This window comes from Lepus europaeus, chromosome 10, assembly GCF_033115175.1.
Source record: "Lepus europaeus isolate LE1 chromosome 10, mLepTim1.pri, whole genome shotgun sequence".
NCBI classification, from domain to species: domain Eukaryota; kingdom Metazoa; phylum Chordata; class Mammalia; order Lagomorpha; family Leporidae; genus Lepus; species Lepus europaeus.
In genome coordinates this window covers 83,278,265-83,291,206 of record NC_084836.1, presented here as the reverse complement: position 1 = coordinate 83,291,206, position 12,942 = coordinate 83,278,265, and the positions used below count along the sequence as shown (strand labels likewise).

The following is a 12,942-nucleotide window of genomic DNA, read 5'->3' as shown; positions in this document are numbered from 1 at the left end:
AGCAAACCCAAACTTGTACCTTTAGTCTAGTCTTCTCTAAGTGGTCACGCACAGGGACTTGTGCTTTGGAGGGGAGGGCCATGTGCCGGTGTCACCAACCCCTGGCCCGCTGCTGTGTGCCAAACCCAGACACGGCCTGAGTCTCTGGGGAGCTTCCAAATGAAGCCTGGTGATGCACGCGCCTCTTGTCTCAACGAGGTCGGCTGGCGGGCCCTGGGCCGGAGCGCGGCTCCCCCACCTGCAATCCCCAGGCCCCTATTAACTAGACAAGGGAGGTGCAAGCAAAGCAAACGTTTTAATGAGGGCGTCACCGGCAAGGCCAGAGGGGTGGACTATGATCTAAGGCAAGCAGGAACCCTCACTCTCGCATCAGCTGTCCTACAATAGCAAAGCACGTCCCCTCCAGCGGGGCCGGGGAAGCTGTGTTCCCCCTGGAGCCCAGGGGGCGGGGTTAAGACCCCTTCTCCCCCGGCTGCTTCTTGTTGGCCTTGGCCTTTCCCACCACGGTTTCCACGATCACCGCCGTCTCCTCGTAGGTCTCGATGCTCTCTGTTGAAATCTTCTCAATGGATTCCACCACTTCCACCTTCTTGTACGCCAGAGCCCTGGGGGCGCCTTTGTCCGGCAGGCTGCTGCCCTTACCCTTGGGCCCGGGCCCTTCGGAGGGATCCTGCTCGGCCCCAGCCTTCTCGGCCTGGGGTGTGGCCGGCCCCTCTGGCTCAGGGGCGGCCACCGGAGAGGGTCTCCCGGGCCCCTTGTCTTCCTCCTCCTTGCCCTCATCCTTCTCCCCAGGGCCTTGCGGGTCTTGGGTGCTTATCTCCTTCTCCTTGTCTGGGCTCTTCTGGTTGCTGGACGGGCCACCCTCTTTCTCCTGGGGATCCCCCTGTCCATTCTCCAGAGGGGGCTTGGGCGGCTCGGGCGAGGGCTCTTCATGGTCGTCCCGAGGCTTGGCGCCGTCCTCGATGGAAATCACCACTCCGCCCTTGGCTGGGATGGAGGAGGCGCAGAAGCCGGGGTCCACGTGGCTGGCGTCCCCCGTGACCAGCACGTGCCGCCCTTTGGTGTAGAGGTCAGCGGGCGCCTCCGCCTCGGGCTCCTGGGGACTTTTCGCCGGCTCCTTGAACAGCTTGCAGAGTTTCCCGAAGGCTTTGCTGATCTGCCCGCCGTCCGGCACGTCCTCCCGCGCCGCGTCAGGCCTAGGCTGACTCACTGCTCCGGCCCCTGGCTCCGGCCCAGCTTCGTCCTCCTCTTGCAGTGCCGTCACTTGCACAGACTTGGTGCCTTCCGGGCCCTTCGGCGGCGCGTCCTCCAGGGTTCTGCCGCCTTTGTCTTGAGCCAGGAGCTCCTTCCTCTTCGGCACACTCTTGGGGAGCCCTTTCTGTCTTGGCTTCGCTGCTGTTATATCCTGCACCGCCCTGGTGAGCGCTGAAACAACACACACAGGCAGGCAGTCAATCCACGGGAACGCCTGCGCCGCAGCACGTGTGGGAGACGCGGGGCGGGGGGGGGGGGGGCGGGGCCGGGCATTGGGTGCAGTGGTTACGACACTGCTCAGGACACCCACATCCCATGTTGGAGGGCCTGGATTCGACTCCTGACTCCCCTGAGGATTCCAGCTTCCTGCCTGTGTACACCCCGGGGAGGAAGCAGCTGGGTCCCTGCCGCCCGCATGGGAGACAGATTGAGCTCACAGCCTGGCCCAGCCCAGCCCTGGCTGTTGCAAGCATTTGGAGAGCCTCTCTCTCTTCTCTCTCTCTCTCTCTCTCTCTCTCTCTCTCCCTCCCTTCCCTCCCCCACCCCCATCTTTTTCTCTCTCTGTCTTTAAAATAAATATAACTTTTTTAAAAAAATACATTTATTTTGGTACAAAATATTTTAAATCCGTGTATATGGGGTGCCTTCAAAAAGTTCATGGAGGGACTGGTGCAGTGGCATAGCAGGTAAAGCTGCCACCTGCAGTGTAGACATCCCATATGGGCACTGGTTCGAGTCCCAGTTGCTCCACTTCTGGTCCGGCTCTCTGCTATCGCCTGGGAAAGCAGTAGAAGGTGGCTCAAGCCCTTGGGCCCCTGCACCTGCATGGGAGACCCAGAAGAAGCTCCTGGCTCCTGGCTTCGGATCGGGGCTGTTGCGGCCAACTGGGGAGTGGGCCAGCAGATGGAAGACACCTCTCTCTCTCTCTCTCTCTCTCTCTCTGCCTCTCCTTCTCTCTCTGTGTAACTCTGCCTTTCAAATAAATAAATAAATAAATCTTTAAAAAAAAAGTTCATGGAAGGGGCCAGCATCATGGTGCAGCAGATTACACTGCTGCCAGATCAGAGAATATGTTCAAATCCCAGGTGCTCCTCTTCCAATCCTGCCTCCTGTTACTGTGCCTGGGAAAGCCTGTGCAGGGACCCCACAGTGATCCCACTGCAGAGGCTGTTTCCACAGCGCCCTCTGCTGTCCGAGAACTGTCCACTTGAAGGCCCTGAAAGCACACACACACTGACACTCTTTCCTCTGGAAACACTGTGTTCAGAACCGGGACAGGAAGAAGCAAGTGATGTCTCATGGGAGTATAGAACAATTCCAAGGAAACCAAATGTTGAAGGCAGAAGCCACACTGGCCAACCACAGGGAGAGAGAATGAGCAGAAACCAAGCAGCCACAGTGCACCTGACACATGCTTAGGCACCTATGTGTGTACCAGTTCACTCAACCTGGGGGGAAGTACATGGGATGGTTCAGCAGGTTCGTGGAAAATGCATATTATGAAAAAAAAAAACCAGGGCCAGCGCTGTGGCATGGTGGGTGAGGCTGCTGCCTGCAGTGCCAGCATCCCATATGGGCGCTGGTTCTAGTCCCGGCTGCTCCTCTTCCGATCCAGTTCTCTGCTATGGCCTAGGATAGCAGTAGAAGATGGCCCAAGTCCTTGGGCCCCTGCACGCACATGGGAGACCTGGAGGAAGCTCCTGGCTCCTGGCTTTGGATCGGCACAGCTCCGGCCATTGTGGCCAACTGGGGAGTGGACCAGCAGATGGAAGACCTCTCTCCCTCTCTCTCTCTCTCTCTCTCTCTCTCTCTCTCTGCCTCTCCTTCTCTCTGTGTGTGTAACTCTGACTTTCAAGTAAATAAATAAATCTTAAAGAAAAAAGAAAAACCATGCATGGATTGCAAAATTTTTGCACCAAAATAAACTTATCTTTTATTTCCATTTTTCCATAAACATTTCGAAGTACCCTTCCTATAACTCAATAGTTTGGAAGAAACAAGAAGTGAATCCTGAATTCTATCTTTCCCCCAAGTTAATGCCTCACATTCGCGAATACCCAGCTCATTTTCTCCTTAAAACACTTTGTGGCTCAGCCAGTTCGCATCCAAGGGGATAATACTGAGGGTGCCCTGGAGGGGAAGAGGAGCCCTCCCTCAGGTAGGAACATGGAATCTCCAGATGAATTGGAAGGCAGTGTGAATGTCAAGGTCAGGAAGAAAACCACTTGGTTATTGCACACAAGGGAGAAGAATGAGGAGGAGGAGGAAGAGGAGAGAAGAAGGGGAGTGGAGGGGAGGTGTTGGGGGAGGAGGGGCATGGGTATCATTACCTTTCCCGCTGGATCCCAGGCTGAGAGAGGGTCCCTGGCTCGCTGTGAACTGGGTGATAGGAGTTTCAATGAAGGCGGAGCTCAGCCTGGTACGAAACACAGAAAGAGTGTGGCACCGTCTTAATTCATCGAGTCAAACACAGACACTCCAACACTGAACGAAAATGGACACAGCTTTCTCCAGATCAATTGCTCAAGAATTACACACAACTTTTTAAAATCTTTTTATCATTTGAGAGGCAGAGAGACAGACAAAACTCCCATCTGCTGATTCAGCTCCAAATTCCCACAACAGTCCCGAACAAGCCAGGCTCATGTTGGGAGCCCAGGAACTCAATCCAGTTCTCCCAGGTGAGTGAAAGGGACCCGTGTATTTGAGCCATCACCACTGCCTCCCAGGGTGTGCACTGGAGGAAGCTGGAGTCAGGAGCCAGAGGTGGGAATTGAACCCAGGCCCTCCAACGTGGGATGCAGGCGTCTTAACCAGTGTCTGAGTGCCAGACCAAACACTGCCCCCTTCTCCCCCATCTCTGCCCCCTTCTCCTTCATCTCCTTTTTTAGAAAAGTATTAGTGGATTCCTGGAGTTGGGGTCAGGAATAGTCTAACAAGCTCTCAGGTAATTCTGGTGCCCTAGGCCAACGCCTACTCCCACACGTAATTTTCAGCAGATAATCAATCCTATATACACTCACAGACCAGAGAGAGGGTAAAGAAGAGAGGCCAGGGGCTGGCGCTGTGGCGTAGCAGGTAAAGCTGCCACCTGCAGTGCTGGCATCTCCTATGGGCACTGGTTCAAGTCCCGGCTGCTCCACTTCCAATCCAGCTCTCTGCATGGCCTGGGAAAGCAGTAAAAGATGGCCCAAGGCCTTGGGCCCCTGCACCCATGTGGGAGACCCCGAAGAAGCTCCTGGCTCCTGGTTTCAGATGGGTGCAGCTCCAGCCAGTGTGGCCATTTAGGGAGTGAACCAGCAGATGGAAGACCTCTCTCTCTCTGTCTCTCCCTCTCTCTGTTTGAACTCTGCCTTTCGAGTAAATAAAAAATCTTGAAAAAGAGAAGAAGTTATTTAAAGGGTAGGGGCATCCAGCTACCTTTTTGCAATGCCCTGCTTCCAAAGCAAAATTTTTCATAAGGGCATTTCAAAGCCAGGTCAGGACGTAGTCTCATAGAGGTGCCCACCAAGCGTTCCCTGTGACATGAATGCAATGTGGAATCGTGCGAGATGCACTGCCCATAACTAAACAAAGGAAAGGAAAACACTGCCTTTCCCGATACACGCCCAAGCCTTCATAGTCCAGGTTGAGCACCTTAAGCGAACAAAAGTTTCTCTTTGTGGGGCACTTCAGGGTAGGGCTTCTATTTTAACTCAGTCTGACCCCAGAAAACCAGCAAGACTGAACAAAAGAATCCTGATTTCATACCCAACCTGTTCTCCACTGTGTATCCATAGATAGGAATACCCACTTAGCCACAGGGTAAATGGAGACGCTACAGTTGATACAGACGTAGAGGCTGTTAAGTGTAGACGACAGGGATGGCGTTGATGAAGATGTGGAGACAGAGAGAGATACACAGGCAGATTGAGAGAGAGCTGGGAGAGATGGAGATGGATGTCCCAGCTGTGTTGCAGTCAGTGGGGTTCCAGTCACAGCTCCATCAGGGAGGAGACCAGACGGTACAGGCGCAGCCACACTTCTGACCAACCAGGTGACACTCATCATGATGGCGGCAGCCGTAACCCCCCCAGCATCCGAGCACTCACCAAACGCCAGGCTCTGTGGGAGGCGCTGCACCTGCAGGTTCTCAAGAATGCTCCTGGTCACCCACCTCCCCGCCAGGACACTCAGGAACCCAGAGCCCCAGGGACACAAAGCAGCCCTCCCAGCGAGGCCCTCTGCCCACCGTACTCGGACTCCCAGCATCCCCACCACTCCCCTCCTCCCTGCCATCCTTTCCTCCCAGGCACCTGTCACAGCTCACAGAGAGCTCATTCATCGGCTGTCTCCCCCCACCCCCAGCATCCGAGCTCCCTGAGGTCAGGGTGCGCCTGGCACTTAGTAGGCACTCAGCAAAGATTTGTGGGTGGGGAGCGGGGTGCACGCTCTCATCACGGCTGCGCGGCCACACCTGTTGCCTTCCATCTCGATGATCCGATGGTACCGGTCCAGCTCATTCTTCAGGGTCTGCTGTGCGACCGCCAGCTGCCGGCAGTCATAGGTCGACTTCTCCAGGGTCCGCTCCGTCTCCTCGATCTCCTTGCGCAGGGTTTCAATCTGCTCATTGTACAGCTGGATCTCGTCGTCGTAACACTCGTGGGCGTTTTTGATAGCTTGTTCCAGGGTCGACGTCTAGGGGCCGAGACACACAGTGAGGAAACCCATCCCACCCCGCCCTGCACCCGGGCATGAACTTGCACTTGCTTATGCCTCTGCCAGTTAGAGATGAGCAGTGAATTACATTGCAATCCTTAAGCCCAAGCGGAATGCAGAACCTGAACCCCACATCCTTGCATTAATATCCATACCCTCTGGGATCATCCATACCACAGCCCTGCCTCAAAAGTGGTCAGAATGGGCTGGCGCTGTGGCGTAGCAGGTAAATCCACCGCCTGCAGTGCCGGCATCCCATATGGGCACCAGTTCGAGTCCCTGCTGCTCCACTTCCAATCCAGCTCTCTGCTATGGCCTAGGAAAGCAGTGGAAGATGGCCCAAGTGCTTGGGCCCCTGCACCCATGTGGGAGACCCAGAAGAAGCTCCTGGCTCCTGGTTTGAGACTGGCAAAGCTCCAGCCATTGTGGCCATTTGGGGAGTGAACCAGCAGATGGAGGACCTTTCTCTCTGTCTCTGCATCTCTGAAACTCTTTCAAATAAATAAAAAATCTTAAAAAAAAAAAAAAAAGTAGTTGGAAGGTAACACACCCAGAAAATAAAAAGGAAACAGTCGCCCGTGGAATAATGCGTGCAATTCACATAAAGAACATTCGTCATACTTCCATGACTCAGCAGAAGTCCGATAGCCAAAACCATAGAAAAAGAACTCATACAAGGGCACTTCGAGTAATGCTTTTGCCTTCCTCACATCAAGACTCCTGCACCTTAAGGCAGACATGCTGTGCCTGCCTCCTCTTTTGATTCTCTCTGGGAACTGTTATTGATAATAAAACTCCTCATGGGTTCTTCTATTATAACTCTCTATGCTCAAGCTAAACGGATTTCATAATCTACATAAGGGTGACCTTTCCACCTTAAGGGGCACACCACTCACAATTGGTTTTGTTCCAGTTTTGCTTATACTGATTAACAAACATAGGTTTCAAACTCAACTTCTGGCAACAACTGACCATGCAGGGGACACAGCCATTGGCAGCAACCAAGACTCTTCCAGCTCATAAAATAAATTTGTTAGATGAAAAAGGCAGAGACTTCCAGACCCGGGACAGGCAGGGCCTGCGCTACGCCCCTCCATAAGCAGGAAGCAGCTATAGAAGATGTGATGGTTCTACACCTTCAACAGCCCCTAGGATTAAGGGCTGGAAAGTCTTTGAGAGGGGAATAACGTAGACAAGCAGCTGGAAGGCCACACCTTCACCAGGGCCACCCATGTGATCTCATCCCCCTACCTGACCCCACCTGTGTGCCCACCTGCCAATGAGGCTATGTGACCACTCCCCTTGGAAGTTGAGCAGGTGGGCCCGGCCCTTATTCTTCCTCTCCCTCGCTGCCCTGGATGTCCTTGCTGTCCTGCACCTTTGGGGCACGAGGCCTTCGACCCACCCACTCCATGGTCTCCGGCCTGCAAGCTCCTCCACGTCGCTTTCGGCCTGCTCTCTGCTCAATATGGACCCCAACTTAATTTCCAGACTTTTCCTTCTTCCTTAAAGCCCTCACTCCCCTGTGCATTTCTCTCACTAAATAAAAAGCTTAAAAACTTAAAAAAAAAAAAAAGAGGTACTTCAAAAGTGTCACCGAAAATGAAATTAAAAGCTTATTTTGGGGCTGGCACTGTGGTGTAGTGGATAAAGCCAGCATCCCATATGGGCACTGGTTAGGGTCCCGGCTGCTCCACTTCCGATCCAGCTCTCTGCTATGGCCTGGGAAAGCAGTAGAAGATGGCCCAAGTCCTTGGGCCCTGCACCCACACGGGAGACCCGAAAGAAGCTCCTGGCTCCTGACTTTGGATTGGCGCAGCTCCAGCCATTGCGGCCAATTGGGGAGTGAACCAGTGGATGGAAAACCTCTCTCTCTCTCTCTCTCTCTCTCTGCCTCTCCTTCTCTTTCTGTGTAACTCTGATTTTCAAATAAAATAATAAATCTTAAAAAAAAAGAAGAAGGAAAGAAAGTAGATAACCTGTTTTAAAAAAACTTATTTTGGTGCAAAAGAACTTTGAAAGTCATGCCACAGTGTTTCATAATATGCATTTTCCATAAACTTTCTGAAGACCAATCCTATGTATGGGTTTCAACAATTTTTTAAATTTTTATGTATTTATTTATTTGGAAGGAAGAGAGAGAGAGAGGGATCTTACATCCTCTGGTTCACCCCCCAAATGGCTGCAACAGCTGGGGCTGAGAGAGACTGAAAGCCAGGAGCCAAGGCCTCCTTCCTGGTCTCCAACATGGGGGGCATTCTATGCACATGGGCCAACTTCCTCTGGCTTCCCAGGCACATTAGCAGGGAGCTAATCAGGAACCGTTCACTGGAAGGGGTCCAGCAACAATGCAACCCCACCTCCCTGTGCACCTGCCCAGGGTGCACCTGTCCTCCACTGGTTCACTCCCCAAATGATTGCAATGGCCATGGCTGAGCCAGGCCAAAGCCAGGAGCCAGGAGCTTCATCCAGGTCTCCCACAGGGGTGCAGGGGCCCATGGACTTGGGCCATCTTCTACTGCTTTCCCAGGCCATAGCAGAGAGCTGGATCAGAAGTGGAGCAGCCGGGACAAACCAGCACTCATATGGGATGCTGGAGCTGCAGGTGGCGGCTCAAACCCACTACGCCACAGTGCCAGCCCCCATTGGCCTGTCTTACACTTGCTATGTCTACTGGGACCCTGCAAGGGCTCTCAGAGACAGCAGAAGCTGGTGGCAGGTTCTAGACTGCTGCGTCACACAGTCTGAGGCTGCACCCTGGAGCCCCATGGGCACGGAGAAGCTGAGAAATGAACTCAGAGGGCAGAGACCCAGGGAGAGAGAGGCTGTGGAACAGAAGGAGGAGGAGGGCAGGGAGGCCGAGAGGTGCACCTGCCGCAGATCCTGGCTCCTGTCCTGCTGCCCAGCAGCATCAAAACCTGAGGGAGCCTTTTCAGCACAGACACCCGGCAGACACCACGTTAACCAAGCGAACTCAGCGCCACCGGCAGGCAGACCTCCAGGCATGATGTAACACGCGGACAACACAAAGCCACCTCCTTGGGGGTCGCGCCTAAAGTGCACAACCTCAACCCAATCCTGAGAAAGCAGCAGGGAAACACACATGGAGGGATGCTCCCCCAAACAGCTGGCCCGGACTCTTCCAGAAAAACATCCAGGTCCTGAAAGACAAGGACAGACTCAGGGGCGTCGCCGACAGGGGAGACTACGGAAGCAAATGGGATCCCGGGCGAGGACAAAGCTGCAGAGAGGTCACGGGTGCAGTTCCGGGGCGGCCACGACAGCCGGGCATGCTTGCTCACCTCCTGGCTCCCATGCCCGCCCTGTAATGACCAAGATATTAACACCTGGGGAAGCTGGCTGCAGGCTGCATGGGAAAGATCTGTGCTGTTTTTGCAAACTTCTCAGAAGTCTAAAATTATGTCAAAAGAAAACAGATGAGTGCCCTTCCAAGTTTCAGTTGGTTTAATTGGGTTTCTGTTCCTCCTTTAAAAAAAAAAAAAAAAAAAAAAAAAAAAAAGGCCGGCGCCGTGGCTTAACAGGCTAATCCTCCGCCTTGCGGCGCCGGCACACCAGGTTCTAGTCCCGGTTGGGGCGCCGGATTCTATCCCGGTTGCCCCTCTTCCAGGCCAACTCTCTGCTATGGCCCGGGAAGGCAGTGGAGGATGGCCCAAGTCCTTGGGCCCTGTACCCGCATGAGAGACCAGGAGAAGCACCTGGCTCCTGGCTTTGGATCAGCACGATGCACCAGCCACAGCGGCCATTGGAGGGTAAACCAACGGCAAAAAGGAAGACCTTTCTCTCTGTCTCTCTTTCTCACTATCCACTCTGCCTGTCAAAAAAAAAAAAAAAAAAAAGAGCTAAATTTAAAAAAAAAAAAAAAAAAAAACACTCGGCCGGCGCCGCGGCTCACTTGGCTAATCCTCCACCTATAGCACCGGCACCCCAGGTTCTAGTCCCGGTGGGGGTGCCAGATTCTGTCCTGGTTGCTCCTCTTCCAGTCCAACTCTCTGCTGTGGCCTGGGAAGGCAGTGGAGGATGGCCCAAGTGCTTGGGCCTGCACCCACATGGGGAGACCAGGAGGAAGCACCTGGCTCCTGGCTTCGGATCAGCGCAGCACGCCAGCCGTAGTGGCCATTTGGGGAAAAAGAAGACCTTTCTCTCTGTCTCTCTCTCACGGTCCACTCTGCCTGTCAAAAAAAAAAAAAAAAAAAAAAAAAAAAAAAAAAAAAAAAACACCTGAGTTCAATCACCTGTAATGTCACACAACAAGTCACACCCGCCCGCATGGGCGATGGCTCAAGCAAGTGGGTTCCTGCTACCCACATGGGAGACCTGGATTAAGGTCCCAGCTCCCAGATTCAGCCCTGTTGCAGGCATTTGAGGGGTGAACCAGTGGATGAAAGCGTTAGATATATAGAGAGGCAGAGTTAGAGAGGCAGAGGCACAGAGACATCCTCCATCCACTGGCTCACACCTCAGATGGCTGCAACGACCAGAGCTGTGCCAATCCAAAGCCAGGAGCCAGGAGCTTCTTCCGGGTCTCCCATGCGGGTGCAGGGCCCAAGGACTTGGGCCGTCTTCTTCTGCTTTCCCAGGCCATAGCAGAGAGCTGGATTGGAAGTGGAGCAGCCAGGGCTCAAACCAGTGCCCCTATGGGATGCCAGCACCACAGGCAGGGGCTTAGTCTACTATGCCACAGTGCTGGGGCCCTCCTCCCATAATTTTTTTTAATAAAAGTAAATAAGGGGCCGGCGCTGTGGCGCAGTGGGTTAACGCCCTGGCCTGAAGCGCCGGCATCCCATATGGGCACCAGTTCGAGACCCAGCTTCTCCACTTCCTGTCCAGCTCTCTGCTATGGCCTGGGAAAGCAGTAGAAGATGGCCCAAGTCCTTGGGCCCCTGCACCCGCATGGGAGACCCGGAAGAAGCTTCAGATCAGCACAGATCCAGCTGTTGCAGCCATCTGGGGAGTGAACCATCGGATGGAGGGCCTCTCTCTCTCTCTCTCTCTCTCTCTCTCTCTCTCTCTCTCTCTCTCTCTCTCTCTGCCTCTCCTCTCTCTGTGTAACTCTGACTTTCAAATAAATAAATCTGAAAAAAAAAGTAAATAAAAGAAGAAATCAGAAGTTCCTTCACTGTCTTACCAAAACTTACCACTAGATGGTGCTGGGTGACTTTCATAAGAAATGAGACTGCACTTTCTCCACTTGCCCTGACACAGAGGGCATCTAGGAGACCATAACCATCAGCCCTGGTGCCATCTCCGGGGGCCTCCTGAGTGTTTGTTCTGTTTACGTGGAGGAGGGGTCCCGATCTAGGCACAGAGCGCTCCACTCACAGGTGCTGTTGGTGCCACCTCGTGCCCAGGGTCTCCCCACCGAAGCCTGTGCAGCACCTCCAGAGGCCTTGGTTACAACAGACTGCTGGGCCCCGCTCCAGAGTTCTTAGTTCAGCAGGTCTGGGGTGTGCCTTGAACGCACATTTCCCGACAATCCCCAGAGGAGGCAGACACAGCTAAACCATGGACCTCACTCTGAGGACCCCTGCCCAGGAAGATTCTGGAAGCTTCCGCTGTCCTAACCAGAGGCAGAAGCGGTGCACAGCCCCCTCCCCAAAACTGTCCCTTCACCCCTCCCCCACTGTGTCCCCATTAGCACACATGCACACAATATACATAACGCATGCAGACACCACACACGGGTGTACACACACAACACACATCACAGACACATACACACCATACACATGTGCACACACACACACACACACTCTCCTTCTTTCCCTGCAGGGCCTCAGAGGAAGTCACATACACCCAAGTCACCGGGTGAGGCGTCTGTCCCTGAGCCCTGGTTTGAGCAGGGCAAGTTCCTGGGGCAGCTTGGGCTGCAGTCAGGGGCCGCTCACAGCCCCTGCGAGATGCTGCAGGGTGGCAGCTGTGCCCAGAATCTGGCTGTCTGGACGCAAAGCCCCAAAGGAAGACTCTGGGCAGAGGGAGGCCCTGGATGTGCACGGCCCTGGCCGCAATGGACATTGGGGGGTGAACCAACGTAAAGGAAGACCTTTCTCTCTCTCTCTCTCTCACTGTCCACTCTGTCAAAAAAGAGAGAGAGAGAGAGAGAGAGAGAGAGCTGTTGGGAATCGAGAGCAATGGACCTTGAAGCCCCTTAGCCAGAAGGGCTGAGTGTGCAAAGTGAGCATCACTCCAAAGGGGCTAGGAGGCTGGGAAGGGAGCTCCCCGCTAACAAATTTCTAACTGGAGACGAACACTCACACACAGCCGCTCTGGCCGGGTCTGCATCCAAAATCCAGAAATGGCACAGAAATGTACAGGGTGCAGATCCCCACCTGTGTCCGTATCGGCTTAACCAGTCACTGACCCAGCAGCCTTACCCTTGATTGGGGAGGGGCGGGACATGGGGGAGGCACCAGGGGCCGGAAATTCACATGACCCCCGTCTCCATTTGCGCCCTCCCCCGACCCTCAATTCTTCCAGATCCGGCAGAGTCCTGCATCCCGGGAAACCCCTAGGTCCAGGCCAGACCGGCAGCTTCATCACCTGCTGAGTACGGTCTGTTCGGCCCCTCAGTGCAGGGCCCCCAGCCTGTGCCAACTCCGGGAGCTAGACACCGGTGCCCTCGTGCACATGCACATGGACTTCAGCACAACGTGTGGGAAGCCCTGATTCACACCCACATGCAGTGTGAACGCCGAGGGCGCGGTGCCTACCTGGGCCTGCAGCTCTGTTCTCTGCGCCTGTAGGTGGGACAATGACTCCTGGGCCCCCTCCAGCTGATCCTGCAGAGACGACACTTCCCGCTCGGTCAGGAGCTTCTCCTGCACGAAGGAGGCCAGGCTCAGACACACACATCGGGAGGAAATGCAGCAAGGACAAAGGCGGAGTAGGGATATTTGCGCCTGCCCCCCACCGTATTCACCGCCAAGGTCAAGGCACTGGGCAGCCAGGCCTTTGGGGGTGATGGGCGCTGTG

The 12,942-nt window shown here is 54.4% G+C and overlaps 1 protein-coding gene across 2 annotated transcripts in view; it reads right to left on the bottom strand.

Annotated features, from left to right (window-relative positions):
• Positions 1–311: 311 nt before the first annotated feature.
• BFSP1 (beaded filament structural protein 1) overlaps positions 312–12,942 on the bottom strand; it is a 32,240-nt gene continuing 19,609 nt past the window's right edge. For both annotated transcript variants that reach the window (XM_062202266.1, XM_062202267.1), the window contains exons 5-8: positions 12,681–12,788; positions 5,711–5,931; positions 3,585–3,670; positions 312–1,425 (exon numbers count right to left, since the gene is read on the bottom strand). In XM_062202266.1, the coding sequence (XP_062058250.1) occupies positions 452–1,425; positions 3,585–3,670; positions 5,711–5,931; positions 12,681–12,788 (1,389 nt within the window). In that variant the 3' untranslated portion in view covers positions 312–451. The remainder of the gene's footprint in view (positions 1,426–3,584; positions 3,671–5,710; positions 5,932–12,680; positions 12,789–12,942) is intronic.